At 38.8% G+C, this 14,807-nt stretch overlaps 5 protein-coding genes across 5 annotated transcripts; 1 reads left to right on the top strand and 4 right to left on the bottom strand.

Moving 5' to 3' along the window:
- Positions 1-8,364: 8,364 nt before the first annotated feature.
- On the bottom strand, positions 8,365-9,496 carry SNOG_14809 (hypothetical protein; the record flags this gene model as incomplete). Its single annotated transcript, XM_001804934.1, has 3 exons — positions 8,365-8,784; positions 8,884-9,062; positions 9,112-9,496. The coding sequence occupies 3 exons, from the start codon at positions 9,494-9,496 to the stop codon at positions 8,365-8,367; spliced, it is 984 nt and encodes a 327-aa protein (XP_001804986.1).
- A 374-nt stretch (positions 9,497-9,870) lies between these two features.
- SNOG_14808 (hypothetical protein) lies at positions 9,871-10,395 on the bottom strand (the record flags this gene model as incomplete). Its single annotated transcript, XM_001804933.1, has 1 exon — positions 9,871-10,395. The coding sequence occupies one exon, from the start codon at positions 10,393-10,395 to the stop codon at positions 9,871-9,873; it is 525 nt and encodes a 174-aa protein (XP_001804985.1).
- Positions 10,396-10,654: 259 nt separating this feature from the next.
- On the bottom strand, positions 10,655-11,006 carry SNOG_14807 (hypothetical protein; the record flags this gene model as incomplete). The annotated part of the gene is made up of 2 exons (XM_001804932.1): positions 10,655-10,799; positions 10,984-11,006. 2 exons carry the CDS (start codon positions 11,004-11,006, stop codon positions 10,655-10,657), a joined length of 168 nt encoding a protein of 55 aa, XP_001804984.1.
- Positions 11,007-11,032: 26 nt separating this feature from the next.
- On the top strand, positions 11,033-13,932 carry SNOG_14806 (hypothetical protein; the record flags this gene model as incomplete). The annotated part of the gene is made up of 3 exons (XM_001804931.1): positions 11,033-12,881; positions 12,949-13,193; positions 13,249-13,932. 3 exons carry the CDS (start codon positions 11,033-11,035, stop codon positions 13,735-13,737), a joined length of 2,583 nt encoding a protein of 860 aa, XP_001804983.1. The 3' UTR covers positions 13,738-13,932.
- Positions 13,882-14,653, bottom strand: SNOG_14805 (hypothetical protein). Its single transcript, XM_001804930.1, has 3 exons — positions 14,575-14,653; positions 14,263-14,478; positions 13,882-14,200 (listed from the first exon to the last, which is right to left on the bottom strand). The coding sequence occupies exons 1-3, from the start codon at positions 14,616-14,618 to the stop codon at positions 14,146-14,148; spliced, it is 315 nt and encodes a 104-aa protein (XP_001804982.1). The 5' UTR covers positions 14,619-14,653; the 3' UTR covers positions 13,882-14,145.
- Between the last annotated feature and the right edge of the window lie 154 nt (positions 14,654-14,807).

Here is a 14,807-nt window from a genome sequence, read left to right as displayed (position 1 = left end):
ACAGCGCAATAATATTGTATAGAAGGCAAAGACGCTGCCTATCGCTAAAGAGCTAGAGGCTTAAACTATGCTTATTTAATAGAGAATATAAAGGCGCCTAGATTCCTTAGTAAGCTCTCTTAATAAGCAGGTATAATAGCTAAGTAAAGGCGCTTAGCAGATAGCGCATAATATAGTATTAGTATAGAAAGAAATAAGCTACCTTTAAGATGCTTATAAAAGTAATAATAAAGCGTAAGGCGTATAAATAATAATATATATAAGTAGAGAAGATCTTAATAGTTAGTAAGATATTAGACTTAATTACTATAATAGCAGAGAACTATTATAATAATAATAATAGACTATTAAAGAGAGTGCGCGCAGAGAGGCGCTACAGCACTTATAGCAAGACTAGATACAACGCCTATATCTATAAAGTAGAGATAGAGAATATAAAAGATAGCAACGCTTCTAATAAATAATATTCTTATATTTATAGTATATAAATTTATTATAGTATTGCGCTACGTTGCTGCGTAGGCGTTTTAGTAGAGATTAGTAGCTAGCTTGCCTTTAGGTAGCTAGCTTGCTTATAAACTACGTTTAGTTCTAAAATAGTAAATACTCTAGTTCTAGAGTATAGTATTAAATAGTTAGGTTTAACTATTTAGAAAATCTATATTAAGTTTTCTTATCTACTATATAATATTCTTCTATTTATCTATTATTATAAATAATTATTCTTTTAATAATTTCTTTATTAAAAGCTTATTATAGAATCTTCTAGGTATCTAGTCTTAACCTAGAGAAGTCTTTATATTATTAATATTCTATTAGTAAGAAGAGGTTCTTAATAAAGTTTCTATTATAGATTTCTTCTTAGATCTTAGGGTAGTTATATATATCTCTCTTATAGTTTTTAAAGTTTCCTTAATCTATTTTTCTTTAAATGCAGTATTAGTTAAGACTTATTCTAGAGCTTTATTATCTATCTATATAATAACTTACTATTCTTTAGCTTTTTTATTCTAAAGGCTAGTTAATACGTTAAGCTAATATATTACTTTATTCTTAGAGTAATAGTTACGTAATAAGTAGCTTAGTTTACCGTATAGTTATAGTAGCTTTATATTTCTATCTAGAATTCTTTATCTTTAGATATCTAGATCTTAGTTTATTCTTTATAGTAAGTCTTAGTAGTTAGTTTACCTCTCTTTAGTTAAGAGTTATTAAGATATATTTTCTTATAACTATAGGTTTTATAGAATTCTAGAACTTTATGCTATTTCTAGTAATACTATTATCGTATAGGTTAGATTAAACGCGTCTTCTATTAACGTACCTTATAGGTTAGCTAGATACATAGTTTAGCTAGATACTTTTGCTAAGCTTCTACTAAATTCTACCTCTTAACGTAATACCTTAATAATAACACTAGATAGACTCTTCTAGCGAACGTTATATATAGACTGCTCTTTAAGCTCTTAAATAAGATATAATATTATTCTCTATAACGCGCTGCAGCTATCTATAACGTCTCTTAAGTAATACTAAGCAATTAACGCGCTAGACAGCTTTTATAAGCAGATTGCTAGCTTAAAATAAAGAATCTAACTAAGATTAAGAAAGATATAGTTATTAAGCATATACTTAAGCTAGTTATGCATAGATTTCCTTCTAGGCTTATAGCTATAGCTAATATAGCTAATTCTCTACGCGCTAAGCGCAGTCTAGGCTAAGTTAGCTTAAACTAGCCTAGTACGTTTATTAAATGCTGCTCTAAGCTCTAAATAAAGTTTAATTAGTAAATATAACTATAAGAGAGCTCTCTATAAGAATTTCTAAGGTTATATAAGACTAGTTCTAGCTTATAGAGAATATAAAGGCAAAGTATAGTATCCTTAATAATAATATATATAACTTTTAATAAGTCTAGCTTTATAATAGGCTAGATCTTAACTAGAGTAGTTATTATAGCTTTAGAGCAATAAGGATAGCTAAAGATAGTATAATAGAGTAATTAAGAATAGATAATAGTTATCTAGAGCGTTAACGCAACAGAGTAGGCTATTCTACTCTTTATTATCTTTAAGAGCTACTACTACCTTCTTAGCTTAGTATAAGAAGAAGAATCTATCTTATAATTAGGTTATTGCAGTCTCTAAGAATAGCTAAATAATAAATAAGCTTAGTCTGTAGTAGTTAAAGCACTTTAATAAGTATATAAAGAGAAGAGTTATAGGCGCTTATTAGCTGCTTATTATTAATAGCTATAAGAGCTATAACTTACTTAAATTCTAGTAATACTATAAGGATAATAAGATTATTATTCTCTATATACTTTCTTACTTATTGCACCTCTTATAGCTTCTTAATATAGGTTATTTTGCCTCTTTAAAGAAAGCATATAGACGCTAAGCTAAAGAGCTTATACGTAACTAGATTATATATATTATAAAACTTAAGTTTTCTACTATACTTTAAGTGCATCTTTAACGTAGTAATTACTCTTAGTAATATCTAAGAAGAGTTTTAAAGCGCTAAATTAGTCTTATTTAACCTAGAGCAGATTATATTAGCTTTTAACGTCTGCATCTATACCTTACTATTACTTACTATTAAAGACTATTCTTAGCAGTTATAAACTCTAAGTAATACTCTTAAATTAGAATTATAATTAACGCTTATAAAGGCAAGAATTTAGAGGCATATAGATAGCTTACTAACATCTATAGTAGAGGCCTTTAAGAAAGTCTTAAAAGAAATAGTAATTATTATGCATAAGCTAGTATTAGCGCAGAAGAAAATTACTAAGCTTTAAGTAGCTAATAAAGCTGCTACGTAACATAAATTATATAAAAGAAAGCATATATAGGAAAAAGAGACCTTAATAGTTAAAGATAGTCTTTAATAGATAACTCTAAAAGAGTTTAGTATGCATAGTAATAAGAAGAAAGCAAAGAAGTAAGTTCGCGCTAGTATAAGTAAGCTCTTCTAAAGGCAGTATAGATAGTATAATAAGACTAGGCATAATACGCGTATATATAAGAAAGTAGTAGAAGTAGACTCTAAATAATATTATATCTTGCTTTATACTATATAGAGCTAAAGTAGGTTGTTTTGTGCTAGAATAAAGTAGTTTTAGTAGAGGCTTAGTAAAAGTATTTAGCTAAACTATGTGTCTAGCTAACCTATAAGGTACGTTATCTTTAGTCTAATAGTTTATATCTAGTTCTTTAGTTATTTAAAAGCTTCTCTTTTCTAGAGCTAGCTTATATAACTTATTATTAACTCTAATAGCTTTCTAAATAAAGTCTTTAAGATTATTAATTATAGTTCTGCTACGCATAAGTTTAGCGCATATAGAGTATTTAAGATCTTATTTATATATTCTTATAAGAGTAATATTACTCTATTAGGTTTGCATAGCATATTATTAGAAAATTATAGTATAGTTAGCAGCTAACTTAGTTTATTTAAGATATTAGATTTTCTATTTTATAACTAAGAATTTCTTAATTAGAGAGAATATTTACTTAAGATAAGTTTTAAATATATCTTAGCTTTCTATAAGTATAGTATTATTAGCATTATTAATATTATTATCTATATACGTTTTAAGAATAGATAGTACTTATTTTTTAGTATCTCTTTTTATATAAGTAAAGACTAAAATAACTTTATTATTATTATTAATCTTATCTTCTTTAATATAGAATAGTTAATTAAACTAAAGAATCTAGTTCTTAAGCTTATTATAGTCTCTATAGAAGTTATTAAGCTTCTAAGCCTTAAGAGTAGAATATCTATAGATCTAAGAGAACTTAGATATATCTATAGCTATATTACTTATCTTAAGAGTCTTTAAAGTATTAAAATCTATTAAATAGCTAATAATTAGATAGCTAGTATTAAAGAGCTTAAGTTAGTTTTTATAGATAGAGTAAAGTAGTACTAGATATAGAAGTAGAGTATACTAAGATAGTAAGAATAAGCTTCTATAAAGAGTATAATATATTAAGTAACTTAAAGTATAAAGTTAAAGATACTAAACTATAAAAGTTCTGCGCCTTATCTATATACTAGTATTATCTTATATATTCTATATTATTCTACGTTATCTTATATATAAGATATTATAGAATATTATAAAATTCTATAGAACGCATGTAACTATTCTATAGTTACTTTCTACTAAGCCTATAGAATTATATGCTCTATAGAGTAGCATTATCTATTAGTTCTTATATGCTAATCTTTATGCTAACTCTCTCTAGTTAGTATTCTGCATCTTATAAAGACTGCTATGCCTCTTTCTATAGATTTATAATAGCTACCTCTTATTTTATATTCTTAAACTCTAGATACTCTCTCTAGAAGTATTTAGGCTTATTATAGCTCTAATAGACTAATATAGAGTCTTTTAGGCTATCTTAAGCCTATCTAGCTAGCTTTAGTTCTATCTTTACTACGTTAGACTTTTTAGCTTTCTTCTAGTTCTATAAATGCTTTAAGTATAAATCTAGTAAGATCTTATATTAACTCTCTCTTTTAAGCGCTAGATACTTTAGAAAGATAGTTATTCTATTTATCTTACTTTAGTAGTAGTAAGTAAGAGTATTTAGCTTAGAGACTATTATATATTTAAGAGAGTCTCTTAGCACAAGGTTCTTTCTAGATCTCTAGAAGTAGTGCGCTTATAAAGTCTATTCTAATACTACTCTTCTAAGTAATTACTTAGCTTACTCTATAATATATTTATCTTTACTAGAAGAATATTAGAGTTCTAGTTCTGCTGCTACCTAGTACGTTTTAGATAATTATAGGCTATAAGATGCTAAATTGCCTTAAAACTAAGATAATTAAGTATTACTATCTTAAGTTAGGCCTATAAAGGCTGCTAGGCAGAGTTTAACTATTTTTAATTCTACGCAAATATATCTTAAGTAGAGTAAGTAGTTTTATTAAAAAACTTTACTATAAAATCTACTTTATAGAGATTAGAGTAAAATATATTAAGTACTTTATAAAATATTACTTTATAGTTATATACTTAGCAGTTATACTATAAGTAGTTATAGTTTATAAATATCTTTAGATTCTTTAGATAAGAAGCACTAAGATTTAATATAAGCTTAGCTCTATAAGTTAGAACTAGATAAATAAAGCTCTTATTAAGTACTAATAGATTATTTGCTTATACTTTACGCTTTAACTCTCTAAATTATACTAGTTCTTAGTAGTTACGTTTAAGTTTAGCTTAATTCTAGAGTTATTTTAGCTCTCTTATAATTATAGCTAAGTTACTATTATTATTAATTATTACTAACTAAGAGAGTAAAATAGAAGCTAACCTAGCCTACGCTACTATATTATTACTTAGCAGAGTTAAAGTTAGAGTAGCAGAATCTAGGCTAGGCTATAATAAGCTAGACTAGTTCTCTAGAAGTAGTATTACTGCACTAGAGAATAGAGAGAATACTTTCTCTGCGTTATTATCTACTATATACAGAGTAGAAGCAGCCTGGCCTTTCTCTATAATATATAAAATCTAATAGGCCTACCTATAAGCTTATAGTGTTAGAATAATATATATAAGAGTATTATAAGATAAGTAATTTAAATATTAGATAATATAATATTGCTAGATACTAGATGCATAGTAATAATAGAAACAAGAGTATATTATCTTATAAAACTAGAGATCAATTGCTACTAAGCTATAGTAGCAATTAATAAGTATTTATACTTAAGGCTTAGTTAGCTCTAGCCTCTTAGGCCTAGATTCTAATACTAACTTAATTAGAATAATATAGAGAGGCTTAGATTAGAATAGCTAGAGCTTTAGCTTTAGATAGTATACTAGCATATACTTTAGTTCTGCCTAGATAATATAATATATAACTATAGAAGAAATAAATAAGAAACGTAATATAAGATATTATAGTAGTAGAGAGAAGCTAGAAATAAGATTAAGAAGATAGCGCTAGAGTAGAATCTTTATATAGTAAGCCTTTAATACTTCTGCTTAGCAAATTAAATTAAACGTTATACTCTAAGAAATAGCCTTTATTATTGCTGTAATTACTTACTATTAATTATTATAGTTATAAAGTTTTTAGCTCTAATATAATATTAAAAGATATTATTAGTATATTAGAGCTTTAGCTATGCTGCTAAGTTGTTTATAGACTAGTCTATAATATATAGTAGAGAATAGTAGAGCTACTAATATATTAGATCTTATCTTTATAGAGCTAGTAAGCTTATATACTCTAATAATCTTAAACGCATAAGACTTATTTTATAGTTACTCTTAAGTAAGACTAGTTATAATAGCAATATAATATAGTATAGAAAGTTATTTAGATTATAAGATAATAGCAATAATAGTAGTATAACTTATAGATAGAAATAGAAGATTATAGCTAGATAGATAGCTTTATCTATTCTTAACTTATATGCTTATATAGTTTTGCTACTATAGTTATATAAATTATAAGTACTATATAAATTATAAACTTACTAAGCTTAGCTTAGAGTAGAGTAGTTATTATTACTTAAGCTAATTTTTAAGAAGTTTCTAGTATTAGTTTCTAGTGCTTATATAAGCCTTACTTAGAGCTATTAACTAGTACTAGATTATATATTCTTATATTTTTTTAATACTTTTTTATACTAATAGTAGAGAGTAGTTACTATCTTCTTTTAGTCTAGCTTATTTCTTAATAATATCTCTACTTTGCATTTATATCTAGAATAAATACTTTCTATCTTAGAAGTTAGAGCTTAAAGTAAGCTATATTTACTTAGTTATTAAATAAAATAATATTTTTAAGCTCTAAGAGATATATAGCTTTATATCTTAAGAGAGAGATAGTATAGATATATTTGCATATATACCTAGAAATTAAATAAAAGACTTAGTAGCGCTTATCTTCTTCTTTATATATTAGTTTAAATCTAGCTTCTCTTACTTCTTAATTTCTTTTATTTATATACTAGTAGATTATAAGTAGCTAAAGAAGCACTACTTATAAGCTTTTTATTAAGAAACTTTTTAGATATAAATCTAAGTTAACTAAGTTTTCTATATAATTTTATATCTATCTAAGCATAGTCTTTCTATAAAGAAATAAAGCTAGAAAAATTTATTATCTTTAAAGTTTTTCTTTACTTAGTTAGTTTTATACTTAGTATTTTAATATCTAATTTTTTATCTATAATATACCTAGAAAATCTAATTCTAGTTCTAATATCTCTAGAACTAGTATATAAAAAACTCTAAAAATCTAGAATCTATTTATTAGATAATATAGCATTAATAGATACTAGATATATAGTAACAATAAAAATAAGAGTATATTATTCTATAAGACTAGAGATAAATTGCTACTAAGCTATAGTAGTAGTTAATAAGTATTTATATCTAAGGCTTAGTTAGCTCTAGCCTCTTAGGCCTAGGTTCTAATACTATTTCTCTTTATTATATAGATTATTTTTAAAAAGTTATAGATTACTACGTTGCTATATAATATAGGTTACTAGAGTTTAAAGCTAAGTAAGCTCTCTTACTTTACTTAGCTCTAATCTTAGCTATACTAGGCTTAATTAGGTAATCTTTAAAGCATTAGAAAGCTCTAGATTAGAGCTTTGTATATCTTAAATAATATCTTAAAACTATTTCAAACTCGTAGAGTTATAACAGAAAGAGTAGTGCTAAGGAAAAAGTAGCCGGTTCGGTGATGTAGCCGGCTCGGTCATGGTTTACGTTATGTATCTAGTATTTAATAACATTATATTGCCTAACAAAACCTTTCTTTGTAACTCTTTCAATCGTTACCAGCCTGCTGCGCCACTATTCACAAGATACGTATCTAGTATCTGGGCCTTGCATCTCGACCTTAAGAGTAATGAGCCCAATATGGTCGCTATCTAACGTGGCAACAGTAGTGCAGAGTGTGTATTTATCAACGGCATCCTTTGCTTGACTTAGGGCAAGTTCAGTTCTCTTTAGTACCGGCGCCAGCGTGCCATGCTGCGGAACAGCCGTAGCAATTCGCAGCGAAACGTCCTCACAGGTGTGTGGAGATGATATAGCGAGAGTAATATTGAGGTAGTCATCGACCAATGTTGTCCAGCGGGGTACTACAAAAGCTGTCCCAGTGATTGCGAAGGACTGCACCGCGACAGTCGAAGATTCGACAGAGAATGAAGTCATGCGCCGTAGATCTGGGCCGGATACGGAGAAGGGAAAGTACGTCAATTTACCGTAACGACTTCCATCTCGACCGAAGGTTGAGCTGCCAGTTGCCGTCTCTGGTAGCAACTCGCTAGTGTGATTGGATACACGGAAACTTAACAACAATGGTGGGCGAATCATCAGCCCCAGTGAGTATTCTGAACTTGCCGGACAGCTTCAACTTCCCATGTGCATCGAAGTCGAAGGTAACGTTGCATTGGCTTGACGGCTAAGGCTTCGATGACAGGTCCGAGTTGTACTCCTGTGGGGACCGTGTTCATCATGCGATTGAACAAACCGACACAGGTGTCCAGGAAGGTATCTCCTTGAGCAAATAAAGCTTGCATAGTTGCATTTTGGTCACTCTCGTAAAGTCGGAGATCTGAACGAGTGGTAACGTTGTTCGATGTCACCAGCGGTCCGCCTCTCTTCCCCGTTCCGTGGAGATACTCGCCCAATACTGCCGGGTCAAAAGCGCCACGCGTGCTATCGAAGTTGCTGCCACCATTTGTGTTGTTGGGCGTGACGGCAATCTCCTCGACCACATCAGGGAACCCTCCCTGGGATGGTTAGTAAAAGAAGCCGTATTGTTGAAGCTTACCAACATGATGCACAGATCCCATGGTATGCCCACATGCAGTCAAACCTATGGAATCTACTTTGTCGAAGCCTGCGCGCTCAAAAAAGACCAAGGTTTCCTCCAGGTCGGTCTCTGGAGCGGGTACGCCAGTCGTAGAGCCTGCTGATGTAGCATCAATACGGCCAGCACGATAGGGAATATTTCGACCACCGCAAAGATTGTTGGACATGGCGGTTCCGAGGGCAACGAGATCAGCCACTGCGACTCGATCAGCACCTCACCCCATCTCCCGGTTGGACTTGCTTACTGGACACTGCATTGTTCACAAACGGGCGCCAGAATGTGAAACTATCGTTGAATGCACTACCAGAGTTCTCGCTGCGTGCGGTTTCGAAACCAATGCTCGCATCGACACCGCCAGTTCCTGCACTGACATTTGCGGTGACAAAGTCATGAAACAGAACTCGCATCCATTGTGCGGCGGTCGTGCGGCCACTATTAAGCGCGGCGGTTCCTATTTGCGTGACATAGTTTGTGCAAGGGGTGATGGCAGAAGAAAAGTTTGAAGCATATGTACCCCAATTGTCAACCAGGATATGCTCGAGAAGATGCGTTTGCACGTCTGGGTAATAGAAGGCCGCTTTGGACCCGGCCAGCAGGGATGCAATAATGACTTTCGCAGACAGAAGCATGGCGATCTGATTTGACTCAAGGTAGAGACGCGCACACTCACGACACTAAAGAAGTCGTCAAGTCTTATAGAAGTGGAATGTCTCAACAAGGCTAAATATTCTGGATCGAGCACATTTCCCAGCTTGAAAGGAGCGCCACTCGCCACAACATTTGTTCGCAGGCGTGAGCCCGGCTAAAGCAGTAGGGCTGATCGCGTATCGATGCAGCACAATAACCGGTGCAGTATGCACCGTAAGCCGCATAACGACATGCGACTAGAAAATGTCAGCACCAACCGAGGGCGGGAGATGAAGCCACAACGCCTGAGAATGAAGCTTGATGGATGTCGTTTACGGGTGCAGTGCGATGATGACTTAAGGAATACCTAATAGCACTAGGCAAAAGTCTGCATGCCTAAACAAGGCCCCTCGAAAAGGACCTCATGATCTGGCAGCTTGCCACCCGCGAATGGTGCCGTGATAGCAACTGTTTCTTGATCAGAGGGATATCGGGTGATGTGCCCGGCTCCAGCAGTGTCAACGGCGAAGAGTAAGCCGGACTTTCCTCCAACTAGCCAGAGGCTAACGGAATCATCTTGAGGGGCGGTAACATGCGCAACGCCAGAGAGGAAGTGAACCAGCTGTGGGGCAGGTGCCGTATGTAAGCCACCATCGTAGCGCGGCGGTAAGATGGTGTAGGCAAGATTGGTGAAGTTGCCTAGGGTGGCAACCTGGGCACCACTGACGCCGGGCGTGGAGGAACGTCGAAAGGGAGCGGCCATCTTCCAGCACTCGACCACGGTGCGATTGTGCTTTGTTACAAGGGCCGGGGCAATGAGGTAGGTTGTGTTAGCCTGCAGCTGTGCTGCGATGACTATTGCAAGGAGTGGTAACGATGAAATGTACGAGAGGGCGTGCATGCTGAAAGGCGATGTAATGGTAGCGATGGAATTGATGTATGCAAGAACGAGGAAGGTGCGAGGGAGGCTCTATTTGTGCAAACCTTCAAAGACGGGGCTACCGGTACATGGATGGTGCTGCGGACGTGGTCGGAACGAGGGCCGATGGTGCTGACAGGGCATTGCAATGTATCTACTGTAGGTCATCCAGTGCGAAGCAAAGGAAATGGCCGAAAACGGTGGATTACGGAAGATGGGTAAGAACCGGAGTGGGTAAGAATCAAAGTGGGGTATGCAAGTTGTTGTGGTAGTTGTAGTAGTTGCAGTAGTTGTAGTAGTTGTAGTAGTTGCAGTAGTTGTAGTAGTTGTAGTAGTTGTAGTAGTTGTAGTAGTTGCAGTAGTTGTAGTAGTTGTAGTAGTTGTAGCTGTGGCCAGACTCAGACTAGTCAGACTTCGGCCGGCGGAATTTGGAGCATCGATCAACTTCGTCACGACTGTCGCCCGCTAGAGCATTTCTCGCCATCAGCGCCCGCCCGCCACATCACGACCGTTCTGCTACCGTCCCGCCGTAGCACATCCCAGGCGCGGCATCCCACACCTCACACACACGCTCGAACATCCCCCCTCGCCATCGCATCCTGCCCGCCACCCACCCAGCATGTCGACGCTCCTCCGCCGGTCAGGTCAGCTAGCGCGGATAGCCAGGCCAAGTCTGACTGCCGCATCGCGAGCTCCCCTCACCCTGCGACGACGAGTACCAATTCCACAGTGCATATACGCCCAGCAGCGCGCGCGGAGATTTGCGACAGGCCCCCCCCAGGAACCCAAGAACAACAAGGACAAAGACAATGACAATGGCAATGACGAGACCGCGAAAACGGACGGCCAGACAGAGAAGCCCGAGACCGCAAAGAGCGGCAAAGACGCACAGCAGCACATGTCGAAGCTCACACCCGAAGAGGAGAAGTTGCTTGACCAGCTGGTCTCATTCGTGTCCATGGGCGTGCCCAAGACCCAGAAGCAGGCAATAAAAGACGCAATGGACGAGATCAAGAAGACGGGCATCCCGCCGGAACTGCGCCAGGAGATGGACAAGCTGGCGCGCGGGGAGAAGCTTGACCTAGCCACAGCGGCCAAGATCTCACGGTTGACCACCAACATGGCACGGAAAGCTGCTGAGCAGCAGCGCTTCAAGGATGATGGCAGCGAGGAGCCACAGCAAAAAGCTGGCGCCCACGATCCGGGACCACAAGGGAAGGAGAAGGGATCCAAGGGCGGCCCCGCTGGCTCTGGCGGCGTCATGGGCAACACCATGGACACCAATACCATTCTGATCACCGCCTTCCTTACCTACCTCACGTACAAGATGATCTTCCCCGGCGAGAACACCAAGGAGATTACATGGCAAGAGTTCAGGACGACATTCCTGGACAAGGGCTTAGTCGAGAAGATTGTCATTCTCAACGGCAACAAGGCCAAGGTTCACCTGCACCGCGAGGCCGTAGCGTCCATGTATCCTGATTCCCCGTCCGTCAACCAGAACTTCTACTACTACTTCACCATCGGTTCCGTCGAGGCCTTCGAGAGGAAGATGGATGACGCACAATACGAGCTCGGCATTCCCAGCTCCGAGCGCATACCCGTTGCATACTCCAACGAAATCTCTTGGTTCGGCACGTTCCTCTCTTTCGGTCCTACGATTCTGCTTCTCGGCTCCCTCTTCTACTTCACACGACGTGCCGGAGGCGGTGGAGGTGGAGGTGGTAGCGGCATCTTTGGCATGGGCAAGAGTCGGGCGAAGAAGTTCAACCACGAGACCGATATCAAGGTCAAGTTCGCCGATGTTGCCGGCATGGACGAGGCTAAGCAAGAAATCATGGAGTTTGTCGCTTTCCTCAAGGACCCTGGACGTTTCCAGAAGCTTGGTGCCAAGATCCCTCGTGGCGCCATCCTGTCTGGCCCTCCAGGTACCGGTAAGACACTACTGGCAAAGGCCACAGCTGGCGAGTCTGGTGTGCCCTTCTTCAGTGTGAGTGGCTCTGAGTTCGTTGAGATGTTCGTCGGTGTTGGTGCATCGCGTGTGCGCGATCTCTTTGCCAACGCGCGTAAGAGCACACCGTGCATCATCTTCATCGACGAGATTGACGCTATTGGACGTGCCCGATCAAAGTCAAATTTCGGCGGCGGCAACGATGAACGTGAAGCCACACTCAACCAGATTCTAACAGAGATGGATGGCTTCAACACCACGGAACAAGTTGTTGTCCTCGCAGGCACCAACCGAGCCGATGTACTGGACAAGGCTCTTATGCGACCCGGCCGCTTCGACAGACACATTGGCATTGACCGACCAACGATGGACGGCCGGGCCCAGATCTTCGGTGTGCATATCAAGAAAATCATCACCAATGAAGACATCGAGTTCCTCAAGGGCAGACTTGCCGCTTTGACTCCGGGTTTCTCTGGTGCCGACATTGCCAACTGCGTCAACGAAGCAGCTCTGATAGGTAAGCGTGTATTCTTCGCACGACCATGACTTTAACTAACGAGTGCCAGCTGCCCGTTATTCAGCAGAAACAGTCACCATGGTGCACTTCGAGCAAGCCATTGAACGTGTTATTGGCGGCTTGGAAAAGAAATCATTGGTCCTCAAGCCCGAGGAGAAGAAGACCGTTGCATACCACGAGGCTGGCCACGCCATTTGCGGGTGGTATTTCAAGTGGGCCGACCCTCTTCTCAAGGTTTCCATCATACCTCGAGGCCAAGGTGCCCTAGGTTATGCACAATACCTGCCCAATGGTGACACATATCTCATGAACGTCAACCAGCTAATGGACCGTATGGCCATGACACTGGGTGGGCGTGTGTCCGAAGGAACTGCATTTTGACACTGTGACCTCTGGCGCGTCCGACGACTTCCGAAAAGTCACGCAAATGGCCACCGCCATGGTCAGCAAATGGGGTATGAGCAAGAAGATCGGATACATCTACTTTGAAGACTCGGACCAGGGCCAGCAACTGACGAAGCCTTTCTCCGAAGACACGGCGAAGAACATTGACATGGAGGTCAAGCGCATCGTCGATGAGGCGTATACGCAGTGCAAAGACTTACTCACGGAGAAGAAGCACGAGGTCGGCCTTGTTGCTGAGGAGCTGTTGAAGAAGGAGATGCTGGGCCGCGAGGACATGATCAGATTATTAGGACCAAGACCATTCGAGGACCCGGCAGACTTTCACAAGTACTTCTCTGGCGAGTACGGCAAGGCTCCGGGCTTGATTGAGCCCAAAGGTGATGATGGTGTCAAGGGGCCTCTTGTGCCGCCAGCGCCCGCCTCGTTCAAGGACATCGATTCACGGCAATAAACGTGTCGATCCCTGCTTCTTTTTGTACTTGTTCTCTGGGCATGGCGAGCGGGTATCGGTTTGGTTCTCATCCCACTCTCCATCTTAGCATGCCATGGTGTTTTCATGTTAGATTGACGACCACATGTGCATAGTGGTGGTTCTGTAAAATAGTAAAGCGAATGATTCGCATAGATGTACGAAGAATTACATCGCAAGTTGACTTGAATATCTCTCCTTTCTATGTTGTCACTGGCTAATGTGAGAGCACACAGACACACAGTGAACGGGTATGTAGCGGGTGATACGTCATAGAGTGAAATGAAAATCACTGATTGTACAATCTATTCATCAATTCGATAGGAGATGTCATGTTCAGCAGACGCCACGAGCCAGTCTCCTAAATGGGCAGATCCAGCTCCATCAAATCTACTCCTCGTCGCCGAACAGCGCACGACCAGTCTTGGAGTTGTAGAATTCGTTCCTAGATTCACCACGTCAGCCCACCCATCCATCTACACTTACGCCTGATTGTCCAGAACTCACTTTTCAATGGCCCACTGCATAGTTCCGTATGCGACGAGGAAGGGGGGGATGATGTATAGGATCTGGTTCTTTGATCGGCGCGCAACGTTCCAGAAGCCTTTGGCGATGAAGTTGGCCATAGGGCGCTGTCGGTTGGGGCTGAGAGCATATGTCACGACGCCCTTGCCTGGTCGGCCACCGCCCTCGTATGGGTTACCCCAGCCGCCAATGTGCCATCTGTATGTGTCGTATTAGCCTATGTGTGTGTGTGCTGTGTGCGGCGTTGGAGCGAAGGGCGGAAGGATGGTAGGAGCGATTGCGGGCGAGACGTACGTGATCTTGGTCCGCGCGTTGGGATCGGAGCCGCCGCCAGCCATTGTGAAGATATGTCGGGGAGCGTTGGGGGTGCAATTGGTGGTTGTAAGAGGATGGCGATGAGGTTGGAAAGCGTGCAGGTGCGGCCGGAGCTCAATCGCCAAGCCTTTTCTTTCCCCTAGCGATAATGCGGTATGGCGCAACAAGCACAATAAGGCTCCCGTGATTGGATCTGACTTCACCATTGCATA

Source organism: Parastagonospora nodorum (genome assembly GCF_000146915.1).
Source record: "Parastagonospora nodorum SN15 chromosome Unknown scaffold_33, whole genome shotgun sequence".
Lineage (NCBI taxonomy): Eukaryota > Fungi > Ascomycota > Dothideomycetes > Pleosporales > Phaeosphaeriaceae > Parastagonospora > Parastagonospora nodorum.
This window is presented reverse-complemented; position numbering and strand designations above follow the sequence as displayed.

Excerpts from the sequence above, each read along its gene's own strand:
- SNOG_14805 (XM_001804930.1), bottom strand. The coding sequence starts at position 14,618 with ATGGCTGGCGGCGGCTCCGATCCCAACGCGCGGACCAAGATCAC. Across the intron at positions 14,479-14,574 it reads AACGCGCGGACCAAGATCAC|ATGGCACATTGGCGGCTGGG; the intron begins GTACGTCTCGCC and ends CGACACATACAG. Across the intron at positions 14,201-14,262 it reads ATGCAGTGGGCCATTGAAAA|GAACGAATTCTACAACTCCA; the intron begins GTGAGTTCTGGA and ends TGGTGAATCTAG.